Genomic DNA, 13,996 nt, shown 5'->3' with positions numbered 1-13,996 from the left:
ATTATCTGCGTGAGAGGAGTAATAATGTTGTTGTAGATACTCTGAACAGCTCAATCCTTGTTCCTGGAATAGCCCAGTGCTCCAGACAGCCCCCCCATGCCTCACTGAGTTGCGCTGCATTTTAATAAAGGGTATTAGAATCAGGGGATGAGGCTCCCTTGAATGTTTTAAGATGTCTGACCCACTTAATTTCCTTCTGTTCTTTACGCCTTAGCTGCAATGTATGCATTTGTGGGAGAGTGAGTGAGTGAGTGTGTGTGTGTGTGTGTGTGTGTGTGTGTGTGTGTGTGTGTGTGTGTGTGTGTGTGTGTGTGTGTGTGTGTGTGTGTGTGTGTGTGTGTGTGTGTGTGTGTGTGTGTGTGTGTGTGTGTGTGTGTGTGTGTGTGTGTGTGTGTGTGTGTGTGTGTGTGTGTGTGTGTGTGTGTGTGTGCATGTATGTCTTAAATCCTCCCAGTATCTATGGGGTACAAATCAGAGGATTTGAAAAGTGACATTGGAAATTACTTCTCGTGCATGCCATCCCCCCCCCCCCAACCCCGTCATCATTATATCCATCCTGCAGGACTCTGGAATCAGATCAGATGAGAACTCAGCCCCCCACTCCCACCCCCACCCCCTCCTCCCCGCTCCCAGTCTTTCTCTCAGCTTCGATGGGAGGCTGTTTGTGAGCCGACCAGCACTAACTGTTGGCTGGGGTTCGGGCTCCTCTCTGCATGATGCTTTACTGCCATCTGTTGCCAGCATTTAGACAGGGAGTATATTTAGCCTCGCTACTATTACTGTACAAAACGACTCCTCTCCCCGCCGATCATCACAAGGTACTGTATCTCCTCGGACCGACTGGTGTAGGCAGCATAAAGATTCATCTTCAACTTAGTGCTGCAGTATTCTTAGCAAAGCCTGATCATGTTTGTGATTGCCTGTCTGTGTGGTAGTGTGTGTGTGTGTGTATGTTTGTGTGGTTGTGTGTGTGTGTGTGTCTGTGTGGTTGTGCGTGCGTGCGTGTGTGTGTGTAGTGTTATCCCACAGACCACAATTCACTGCACCTGACACACTGGGTTTTATTTCAACCATCTTGTGTTGTAGCTTCCTGTGTATCTCCACCCATAAACAAACTGTACACATTCACTCTTTATAGGCGGACAGTTAAACTTTAAAGAGTTGCCCTTAATCCGCCACGGTAATAATAGCCGTCCTCAAACCCTGGCGAGGGTACTGTACCGATAATGAATTATTGAAAGTCTGGCTTGTTGGAATGAGCAGGCACCATATTTGGAAAGTCACCCTTGATGCTAGCCAGATGAGCGCATGAATAAATGAAGATAGGGACAAGCAAGGAGAACATTGTTTAGTTTGAGACATGAAATATGCAACGGGTGGTTTTGTTTTCTGAAAACAGGCTTCTGAAAAGCTGTGAGGAGACACGTGTGTCACATGACCGCACAGAAGGAGTCTCTGATTGAGTTAGCGTGTGATGAATTTTGAACATACAATTTTTTTACCAATTTTTGAAAAATGCAATTTCAATGGCTTACATCTCCAGTGAACTCCAGTGTATTCACGTACGGCAACCCTTTCTCCCTCTCCATTTTCAAGGGGTTGGAGTTTTTTTTTCTCCCAAACCCCCAAACCCAAGTCCTTATCCCCTAAGGTCTTGCAGCATGCAAATGAGCTTGCTGGGTCATTCATAAGCCTACGTTCACCAGAACTTGTCCGAGAAAACACACAGCGCCTCCACCAGTGAGAAGGCTCTCTGTGTGCGACCACAGCTTACTGTGCTGCATTAGACAGACAAATACAGACCTGGGAAAGACATAAAGCAACAGCCTGCAGGAGTGAGACAAGAAATCTCTACCACGAGTTTTGATTTTTTTTCCCCTCCTTCCCCTCCCTTATAGAAGTCTGTCTTGACAAGATAACCCGTGAGCCTTACAGGCACTGGATATTTTTGGACTTGTGGCCTTTTGTCTCTGGAACGTGAACAGCAGTGACAATATTCGGAATGTAATTATCATTTCATGACAAGGTGGGGACAGGGACATTGTCCTCAAAAACAGCAACAACAAAACAACAACAACAACATACACAATAGCGGATAGGGTATTGTGAAGCAATGCTTCATTACTCAAACAAGGGAAACGTTCACACATATCAGGTTGCGTTCCACACGCACATCGTGTTATGAGAAGGTGAGTGTATGTGTGTGTGTGTGTGTGTAAGGGTCACTATTAATTTGCCAATCTGTATGCGGCGCAGTCCCAAGAACTTGCCCAACCTGTAATTAGTCGTACCTGAAGTTGTGGGCCTTTGATTGCCTTCAGGGAGGTGTCCCATAAGGCTGTTTTAAATGAGGGTGATTGCCCTGATTGCTCGCATCTGGCGGGCAAAGGAGAGAAACCCCATTTTGTTCTCGACAAGAGAGCCTGCAATCATCAAAACGGACAGTGGAGCGGAGGAGTGAGCGTGTGAGGTGAGCGAGGGGGGTGTGTTGATTTACGGCCCTCCCTTGCGCCTCTCTCGACCCAAATAGAGGGATTGCTGGAGATGTCCCCTGTTCCTCAACAATAGAGGAGTTCTAATAGCTCATTAAAAAAGAGCGAAATACAACAGACAGAGAAAAAAAAACGCGTGCATCAAAGCCTTTTCAAAGTAAGACAAGACAATTAAGAAATGGAGTTACTGACAAGCACTTAATGAGGCAGCGAGCTAGTGAGGTACATGCAGACATTATCAACAAGACTTTCACAGAATTGTTTTCATTGCTTAAAGTACCAATATGGAGACTTATTCAAAAGAAATAATGATGGTAGTAGAGAGAGCAAAGTATCCATGCTATGAATAATTCTCTGGCATATATCTTTTGAAAAGATACAAACTTATTTTATTCCCCTGCTTAATTTTGTACTGTGTCAACATTACTGCATTGGCTTGCCTCTGTCTCATTAAATTGGTCACCTTGTTTTTATGATTAGTGTGCTCATGATAGCACCCTTAAGAATTGTTTAGTAAAGAAATGTGCACCTATTTGCTACCAGATGAAATTATGTTGTTTTGCTGCTGCTCTATGGGTTTGTAGTGGATCTAGTGGATTTCTAGTGAGAGATCTAGTGGATCTCTCTTTGTGGAGACTGCATTTAATGCCATGAACAGACCTGAAATGTTCTTAAAGAGGTTGTTGCATGATGGTAAAATGGCTATTACCATCATGAAATCTCGGTTACACCTTATGCCAGTGACACACTACATGACTTTCGAAGTCATCAGATAGCTGTACTGTTCACACGACACAACTTGTAATAGGGGAGGGTGAGAAGTGACAGAGGGAATGACGCAATATCATGCATAAGACAGGAATTCTGCAAGAATCAAACTATCCCAGTTGTTTGCGCGTTGATTTGCAGCAAAAAAAAAACAAGGAAGAAAAGGATGCTATTTCTAAGATCTAAGATCTATTTCGACTCTAACCCTAACCCTCACCCTGTGTCTTGCGCTCTCATTTGCTGTAGCTCGTTGCTGCCTTCATTGTTAGTCCCAACACTTTTCACTCTATGGGATTTGGACTCCCTGATAGATCCAGATATTTAGCCTGCTTGATATCTTTCGGGCTTCTGCGAGGCATCAGCGAGTCACTCGGATCGCGTCTTTGAACAGTTCACACATAGCGATCGAGCACCGAGAGAACGCTGATTTGCCTCTGATCTGGGGCTTTTGTCGGCAATCTCCAAAAATGTCAGCGAGTGTGAAATCGGGGCTAAAATCGTGTAGTGTGAACTCTGTGTTACTTGAAACCTGTTGAAAGACTGAGATAGACATGTCATAAACACGTTATGACACATTTCCTTTCTTGTCGTTCGTTATAATGACGGGTCATGTTCAATGATTTGATAGTGTCATGATACCATTATCAGTAATTGTAAGAATGTTAGGCCATAACAGATCATGTCACGTGCTGCTAAGCTTTCATAGCATCACACTGTTATGACAATGGCCAATTGTGGTGACATGGAACTATTACATCACTGGACACTGACCATTATAAGTCCTTATGACAGTGTAGGGCATCTGCCATGACATGTTTATGTCCTGTTTGTGTGTTAAGTCAAGTTAAGATGCAGGGTTCAAAGCATAACGGAAATGTCTTTGCGTTGACTGGGAATATACTGTACATCATACTGATGTCTGAAAACTGATTGCAAGAGAGACGTATATAATATAATTTGTCGCACTATTCTAAGTTCAATGTAATTCAGTACAGTACAGTCATTTTGTTGAAGTTTTAAGATTGTAAGATTATAATAGTGGCTATATGGGCTCTGAAATCAAACATCGTTTGGTTTGGAATTAAGGTTCAAAAGAACATAAATGCAGTCAGTGTAATGAGCGAACGTAAGCAATACAACAGGGGTTCCAATAAAGCTGTCACACGTCTGTGTGTGTGTGCACACGCGCGTGTGTGTGTGAATGTGTGTGTGCGTGTGCTTGCACAATGCCTACTGCAAAGACACTTCCTCTCACTATGAGAGATGGATCCAGGCATTGTCGCCTGGATCCCCTCTTTTGGCAAAGACCTACGGGCCAAATCTCCAGTTTGTCCCAGATTAGCTTCTAGCCTATTTTAACGCCTCCTTTGTGCCATTTTGTCGTTTATGCAATTTTCCCAATCTTCAACTTTCCCAAGCTTATTCAAATATTCATCTGAATAGATCAATTTTGTTGGATGAGTCAATAATGTTGGAGAGTACCCAGTTTGTGCAGGAAGTGCATGTTGTTGGGACCGTAAAGGCATCACCTGTGTTGTGAGGATGTAGAAGATGCCCAAAGGGTACAAGACGCGCTCTGCCCACAAAAAGGGCAGGATCACAAAACCTTCACAGCCTCCACATGCTTGTTTTGAATGCAATTCACTGAGGCATCAGTAAGGTGACAGAGGTGAGGCTTTACAAAAGCACACCACTGACAAAACAGGACTATTTAGAATGTTGCTGAATATAACACCAGAGCTCTCACTGCCAAAGCACTGGGGCGTGACCTTGCCTCAAGCAAGACCTGGTGTACAGTTTAAAGCCTACCGTTTAAAATCATTTGAAACATCTGCAAGGTGTTTAAAGACTCAACATAGAGAGAAAGTTGTAGGTGTTCGTTTTGTAAAGGCCTCTCTAGTCTTTTCCTACTATTTTGACTATCATTCTAGATAGAAAATAAAGCAAACACAAACACTACAAAATTCAGCCCTAAAGCAGATTGACTTAAAAAGCCATTCCCAATCTTGGCTATGATTGGCAAACCATCAGCTGTGAGTGGAGAACTTTGACCAATGGCCAATGAAGAGGAGTCAGTGGTGGGGAGAGTGCTACCCCTGATGTGCATCCTGCAGGGCTGACATGGCCCAGGCACTCATTATCCAGGGAGCGGAAGCAAGAGGAGCGAACATCTTTAGACAGTTACAGGCCAGCCTCGCACAGTATGCTTTACACCACATACCGCATGGTTTCCCTGGTCCAAATTGATCTCAGATACTTTTTTGACTTCAGGCGGAAGTCACTAGACTGTGAATGTGTCCTGTTTTTATCGACCACCACACATTTATTCATACTAATCCTACCGTATTTTTCTTTAGGACCTTAATTTAGATCAGATTCGAAAGCATTTATTTTTCCCATTTCATTTAAATGATGAAGGACCCCTGATATGCAAATGCAACACAGGAGGCAGACTTGAGAAGCATTATAATAAGTCTGGACCCGTCTCAGAACAATCCAAAACATTTGAAATGCATCCACACCTCTTCCTTACACTGTCTTTCACTGAGGAGAATCAACACACTAACTGAAGATGAAATAAATACAGTATATCATGACAACAAATGTCCCTGAACCGGTTGTCACCAAGCAAATGCAATTAAGTCACAAACAGAACTTGGTGGGATGAGCCGTTTGTCTTGACTTGAAATATTTTAATTAAATTTAACTTAAAAGGCTTGTCAAAAAGACGAGAACTAGGTCAAATGCTGTGTGTTGAGGCCTTTTCAGGTGGAAACCATTAAACCTTTACCCTCCACCTGTTTGAGGTAATATATCGTATGTTCATATCTGAAAACTTCAGATCATAGCTGTCGTATCATAAGTTATCATACATTTCTTTAAAATTCTGTGCCAGAGCAGAGTCTTCTTCTCTTCTATTATTATGTGAACATGTCTGCTACTAGAAATGTTTCAGTGGATCTTCCTGTCTAGTTTTGCACCAATCAATTACAAAATAAGCACCAATCTACTAGACTCCTGTTGTAAAACTGAGGGATTCTATGGGGAAATAATTTATCTGCACTGTAAAAATGTATAACGGCACTGTTCTGAATGTCACTTTGGATAAAGGCATCTTCTAAATGACTAAATGTACATATAAATTAAACACATTTGAAATATGTTCCCACCCCATCAGGGAAACCCATGAAAATAAACTATTTCCAATTGACATGTTATTTATATATATGGCACAGTGTATTCCCTGTTCAAACTCTGTCATTACTGTGGAAACCTGAGCACTGCTTGCACACAGTAGAAACATCAAATAGCCTCTTTGAAATATTATACTGTGTTTCGAAACTAGGCTTCAGGAGGTGCAACGCACTGTCCACAGATAGGAGTTAGGCTTGCTTGCATTAAAGTCATACGACCAAATGTACACCCCAGCCTTTGATGACTAAAACATAACAGAACATCACAGTAAGGGTGTACATATTAACTGTTTTTGATATTCAAATGTCTGACAGTGTCCACAAATGGTTATTCAGTTGTTCTTGGCTGACCATAAGGCTACAGTAAATGGAGAATGTAGGTGTAGTAGTAGGCCTTTTCTTGTGGGTATGTAGGCGATATAAACCATTACTATGTAGGCTATATAAACCATTACTATGTAGCTATATAGACCCTTACTACGTAGGCTATATAAACCATTACTATGTAGCCTATATAAACCCTTACTATGTAGGGTATATAAACCATTACTATGTAGGCGATATAAACCATTACTATGCAGGCTATATAAACCATTACTATTATAGCTATATAGACCCTTACTATGTAGGCTATATAAACCCTTACTATGTAGGCTATATAAGCCATTACTTCTGTGTAATCTCACAGGAGTGCTGGTGGCAAAAGGTGTATGGCTTTCATACAAAATTCACGACTTTATCAATGTTCTTAAGTAACTTTAGAACTATGTTTCTATAATGTTGGTATAATACTTTGACACTGTAGCAGCACATACTACAAAATATATTCCCATCAACATGATCTCTTTATTAGTGCTGTCAAGCGATTAAAATATTTAATCGCGATTAATCGCATTTATGTCATAGTTAACTCAAAATTCATCGCGATTAATCGCACATTTTTATCTATTCTAAATGTCCCTTCATTTATTCATTTTTTCCATCATTTTATTTTAATTTTAATGCCCTTATGAACATGGAAAAGTGGATTGGCTTGCTTTATGCAAATGTTTTATTTTATTGAAAACCAACATTGCCAAACAGGGCGGTACAAAATAAAATTAGAAAGTGCACATTTCATGTAAACAAGGACTGAGCCTATAGTGCAGTTAAACCATGGCTTAATATTAAAAAAAATTTAAAGTTTGCTGGGAACATAGCAGTCAGGCCTCTTATTTCAGAAACAATTAACCGTAACAGTTAGGTTACCAATAAAAGGTAAGCCTACTACTTCTTTGCTTTCAGCCAGCTGCCTGTTGACATTTTCAGATAACAGTGAAGCTCGCTTCTTTTGCACAACAAAACTTTTAAAAGTAAACTTTCCATTCAGAAGCTTTTTATCATCCATTTCGCCGTATCGCGCTCACCATTCACTCAAACCGTAACGTTAGCCTACTACACAGTTTGCGAGGCCAAAAAGAGCGTTAATCTAAAAAAAAAAAAAAAATTATTATTATAATTTTTTTTAAATCGCGTTCATCTCGCGATAAAAAAATTAACAGCGTTAAAATGCGTTTGCGTTAACGCCGTTAATAACGCGTTAAACTGACAGCACTACTCTTTATACATTTATTTTGTTCATTTTGTTTTTCCCCCTAAAAGGCAGCTGACCGAGTGCATGTATCGGACAGCACTTAAAATTCGTAAGACACCGATCACGTTGGATATACTTTTGAGGCAACTCATTGACAGTCTCTACCCTTTACCCTAAAACATGAGACTTCACATTGGGATTTAGTTTGTTATTTGTATTAGGATCCGTTGATGTGTAGCCAAACTGATACCCAGCTGCTAATGCTGGGTAACATTAGTAGCCTACTATTTCCCCATAGAATTCTATTCCTGGATTCCTCGAATCGGACTTATTCATTTTTTGTTACATTTTTTTAAGTGAGTGTTATTTTAAGTGAGTGTTTACTAAAATATCCCATATTTTCACATAACTTCCCATGTACAGAATAACCTAATAGAGATACTAGTATTTTAATAGTTATGCTCCATACAGTTATCTGGATATTCTATTATCTGTGCACACCCCTACATCACAGTAGAGGGATTATAGCATGATGTGTTATATTGAGCACTACACTGAAGTCTAGTCACATAAGGCATTATTAACAGCATGAAGTTGGGAGAGAAGAATCGAAGATGGACCACTCGGATGCACTCCAGCTTTGTAAATAACCCATCAACAGGCCAGTGGAAGGGAGGAGAGGGCGGAAAATCCCAGTGATTTGCACTTTGACTGGATGTGAGTTTGCAGAATGGCAAACCATGTGTTCAGAATGCTGGGGCGGGTGGCAGCAGCACCATCTCCATTACCAGGCTTCCACTCCCCCTCGCCAGGGCTGCATCATTTTCATGCTTAAACGGATTCATAGCGAATGCCAAATGTTCTAATACAGTCTCTCTCTCTCTCTCTCTCTCTCTGCCCCTCTCTGTCTCTGCCCCTCCCCCCCTCCCCTCCATCTTTATCTCTCCCTCCCTCCTCACAGATACCGGCTGCCCGTCGAAGGAGGCGTAGGCTTGTGTATGATTGAAGTAGCCGTAGATAATGGAACGGCAAGCCAGCAGAGAGAGTACCTGTCCCACCCAATGTCGGAGGTAAAGGCCCCGTGTGCTCTGAATGAGCATGTCTTGTATGTCGTCACAGTGCTTTGACTTCGCTGAATGCCTCCTCGGAACCGTGCCACATGTCAGAGCTGGGGAGGGATTGTGTCTGAGAGATTTACTCAGAGGACACATCAACAGGCATGCATCCTCGAGGATGTAATTGTTCCCTGTGCTGCGCATGGAGTCATTTTCAGCCACGGCTCAGGTTAGAATTCATAGCCACAGCGACGATGGACTCAGAGGGGACCAACTTTGTTTATTTCGTTTTTAACACACATGCTATTTATTTCAACATGCCATTAATTCTCATAACGAGGAACGAGCCCATACGTCAGCCCCGCCATAAAGGACGGTAACAATAATAGTAAATTGAAATTAATGTGTCCTCAAAGGAACGGGAAGCCTGATGATTTCCCCCCGTCTGCCTCTAAGAAAATAATTGGCTCATCATAGTGATCCTAATTACCAGGAACTTCACTACAGGCCCTTTTGCTGCAGATATAATCAGATGCTTTCAAGTGGAATATCAGAGGAATAACCACGGAGCGCGGCACCAAGTTCTGCCACGTCTGTGTAAGGTCCACTGCAGAGTCCCCCACGTGACCGTGAGGCCGCGCGTCTAAAAAGAGAATGTATAATGCTGCCAATTAAAGACAAAATGGTCAGACTGGGGGAATGTACTCATTAACTAATGGCTTTACATGTCTTAATGCGGATGGTGAATAGAACAGGGAACATTCAGTCGAACAATGTCATGGCCCTCAAGAGTCCGTGACAGTGATTCAGCAAATACCCAAAATACACTAATGCTGGGGGCAGTTTTTCATCTGTGTGTGATAATCCTCATAAGTTAGGGAGAGATACTGTCTGAAATACTAAGTGGAACAAATGAATAAATAAATAAAACATGAAACATTTTAAGAAATATGAAAAATTGCTTGTCAATCAGGGAAAGGCCATCCAAGTTTCTGTCTGTCTTTGACTGAATAATCTTTAATCTCCTCTAAACTTGCTTACCAAAACAAACTGAATAAACTTGGTAACTTATGCATTCTTATTGACACAGTTGCCAACCAGCAACTGTGCAACATTGTGAAACGTTGTGCACAGAACCCCTTTTTTTCAAAACTGAAGGCATCAGGAAACCTTGGCTGAGGGTTGTGTTTTTCAGCTGAAATGTTTGTTTGTACTCTGCTACTTTTTATTTATATTTTATCCTGTAAGTCTTGATAGTAAATGCAAGACCACTGCACAGTGAGTTAATATGAAATGTAAGTTCCATGTATAGATGAAGCATGACATGTATTATATATACTATATTTCATTTCCATATGTTCTTACAACAGATTTTTGAACTCACAAATAAAAGTTAAGTGGGGATCAGCTTGCAACATATGTGAAGCTACCACAGTCTCACCGTAAGGACAGTCAGTTGAACATGTCTTGATGCTAGTTGTTGTCTTGTTGCACTCCTAGAATCCTGTATGGATCTCACTATGCAGCTGGCTACATGAAGTACTAAGAGAGTAGTTCCCATGACGAAATGTACTATACCTTGTCAGAACCTAAACCAAATTTAAACGACAAGCAAATGCAATCTCAAAACTAGCTAACTGAATCAATGAATGAATAAAACGATGAGTAGCAACAACCCTCAACCCTGCTGGGCAGAACATGGGAGCATTGAGAGAGCTGACGTAGTTCAGCGCTGCAGCTGTGAGAGAGCTGACGTAGTTCAGCGCTGCATGTGTGAGAGAGCTGACGTAGTTCAGCGCTGCATCTGTGAGAGAGCTGACGTAGTTCAGCGCTGCATGTGTGAGAGAGCTGACGTAGTTCAGCGCTGCATGTGTGAGAGAGCTGACGTAGTTCAGCGCTGCATCTGTGAGAGAACTGACGTAGTTCAGCGCTGCATGTGTGAGAGAGCTGACGTAATGCAGCGCTGCATGTGTGAGAGAACTGACGTAGTTCAGCGCTGCATGTGTGAGAGAGCTGACGTAATGCAGCGCTGCATGTGTGAGAGAGCTGACGTAGTTCAGCGCTGCATGTGTGAGAGAGCTGACGTAGTTCAGCGCTGCATGTGTGAGAGAGCTGACGTAGTTCAGCGCTGCAGCTGTGAGAGAGCTGGCGTAGTTCAGCGCTGCAGCTGTGAGAGAGCTGACGTAGTTCAGCGCTGCATGTGTGAGAGAGCTGACGTAGTTCAGCGCTGCAGCTGTGAGAGAGCTGACGTAGTTCAGCGCTGCAGCTGTGTGGTGGTCCCTATCTGAGAAATGAACTGGGAGAAGATTGAAACTCAATGACTGAGCTATGATAGAGAGACGAGGGGAAAAGCCATTTCCCATCAGACAGCAATCTCAAAGCTAAAATGGAGTTCCTATACGATTGAAAGCACATTACATTCCCTACTAATCTTATAGAATATGGATGAAGAGGAGTGATGGCAGTGTGGCATAGAAATGTGGTCCAGAAATTCTGAAGTTGTTTTACCGGTGGGGTTGTTTTGGGCCAGTGAGACCTAAGGCTCTCAATGGCGAGTTCAGTGTGATGTTTGTAGATGGTTTATGACTACAGTGCTCTGTCTGTGTGTCCCTGTGTCTATCTGTATGTATTTATCCCTGTGTTTTCCTATGAATGTATGTATGCATGTGTGTACATATACATTTATTTTTTACAGTATACAGTACACATTAATTTGTGTCTTTTCATTTTTTGCATCCTTGTGTGTGTGGGTGCTTGGCGCGCGTGTATGTGTCTTTCTGCATTTGTGTGTGCATGCCTGCGTGTTTGTGTGCATGCATGTGCTGTAAACCTCCCAGGTGGCCTTGGGGCCGACGTTTCTGGGCGGCGTGCCATCTCCCTCGGAGCTGCACGTGGAGGCCGGCAGGATGCCCGGCTTCGTGGGCTGCATCAGAGAGCTGCAGATTAACACCAGGGAGCTGGACGTGGCCGCGGAGGCTGTGCGCGGCCGGAACATCCTCAACTGCCACACATCCGTCTGTCAACACCAGCCCTGCCGCAATGGCGGCACATGTGTCAGGTAGGAGATGACCACCTTGCTGCTCTTGAGCGGGTGGGGCTCTGTGAGTGTCATTACAAAGGCAGGTGCTCACCACATCAAGACACCCATAAAGGCAGAGTCCGCCATTTGGTTTTTCTTTCTTTTTTTTCTTTAAGCCAATCAAATGACACCCCTCTCTTCCATGCTACAGATTGTGAATTGCTCAGTCTCGCCATTATGTTTGTTTCTCATCTACAGGGCCAGGACTGTGAACCAACACCAGACTTCTTTTTAAAGCGCAGACACTGAACGGACAGTTAGAGAACCATGGGGAGCAATTCTCTTAATTTGACAAAAAGTGCATGGGATTAGAGTCACGGACTGTACCTTTAATGAAGCTCTCTCGCTGGCAGCTTGAGAAGGGTTTATGAGTGATAACCAAGCTACACTGTAAGTGACAGATACAACATGGTTTGAAACACTATAATGCAGAGTGACATTTATATATGAGTTATTCTTAAAACCGTGATTACTTTACTGGCAGTTAATCCAATTCGTCCCGTTAACCTGGTGGTTTGATGAGGATATCAACTTTAGGTTTGATGAATGTGATGAATCAATACACCATCTTCTCATGCCGGAAAGTGTCTATTTCTTCACCGTACAATTAGTCTTAATGTCCTCTGCCCTTGGTAAGAAGTCCATTACTGTTAATCAATTCAGGAAAGTAAAAGAATCAAAAGCCATTAGTTGTGCATTAACATGGAATATGTTTCCTCTTTCCATTCTGTTCTGCAAGGCTTTTATAACATACATCTTTTCAAATAAATGAAAGATGAACTTCATAACCACGTTCACATGCTTTTCTAGATTAGACCAAAGTTTGCCATATTTGAGTGGCTCATTAAAAGAAGAAACCCCATTTATGCTGCATTTTAGCTCCCTAAAATGTAGCCACTTATGTTCAGGCTGTATACTGCTATTAACTCAATTAAAGGACTAATTCATTAAGAGCCATACTCTCTTACTCTTTTAGGTAGTCTGACATGTCTTGATGTTTTTGTATATTTCCCCTAACTAAAAACATTGAGGCAAAAGTGGCATATATGATTATATTCTAGAAGACCTCAGCAATAATAACATATAAATAAGAGTAAAAGTAATGTAGTAAAGAAATGTTTTATTTAAATAAAATCTAAACATACCCTTACAAAAACCTCAATATTCCCCATAGAGACTTTTAAAGGTTAAAGAGGTTAGGCTACCAGTCATTACTGAACAGATGCATTTAGCAAATACATTGCAAATACAATACTAATACATTATAATACCAACATATTATATATTATATCATAATAATCACTACTTTAACTTTCATACATACATACAGACATCACTTATGTTACTTTCATGAGAGATTGCATAGATTACATTACATTCAGCTTTAATGTCACTGTGCCAAGTGGAAGTGCAGGGCCAGTGAAATACTGCTGAAAAGAGCCGAATGAAGGTGTACTGAACCGAGGCCAAAATGCACAAAAATTGGCTTTTGTTTCTCCCTTGGAGCAGCGTGTTCATCTAATGAAAAAGAAAATTAGGTTTCAGTGCTCAATAACAGAGTATTTCATCAATGCCTTACTACTCACCATGGCCATGTTTTTGTATTTAATATAAATACTGTATACAGCATGCGAAACAGCCTTAGCGCCACTCTGAGTGTCGTGGGTGGGTGGAGGTGATTAACACTTAGCCTAATGTTGATTTGATTGCCCAGCATTTCAGATCTTTTAATAGAGAGTGGTGACCCCTCAGGGGCACTCCACCCACCTCAGCTGCCCCTGCCAAGGCTGCGACCAGTGGCTAAATATTCTCTCTTCGACACATTACCACGTCAC

The 13,996-nt window shown here is 42.0% G+C and overlaps 1 protein-coding gene across 2 annotated transcripts in view; it reads left to right on the top strand.

The window, feature by feature from the left end:
• The window catches only part of eys (eyes shut homolog), a 181,098-nt gene that overhangs the window by 144,044 nt on the left and 23,058 nt on the right, over positions 1–13,996 (top strand). For both annotated transcript variants that reach the window (XM_012816935.3, XM_031578529.2), the window contains 2 exons: positions 8,989–9,097; positions 11,920–12,140. In XM_012816935.3, the coding sequence (XP_012672389.2) occupies positions 8,989–9,097; positions 11,920–12,140 (330 nt within the window). The remainder of the gene's footprint in view (positions 1–8,988; positions 9,098–11,919; positions 12,141–13,996) is intronic.

This window comes from Clupea harengus, chromosome 13, assembly GCF_900700415.2.
Source record: "Clupea harengus chromosome 13, Ch_v2.0.2, whole genome shotgun sequence".
In the NCBI taxonomy this organism is placed as follows: domain Eukaryota; kingdom Metazoa; phylum Chordata; class Actinopteri; order Clupeiformes; family Clupeidae; genus Clupea; species Clupea harengus.
This window is presented reverse-complemented; position numbering and strand designations above follow the sequence as displayed.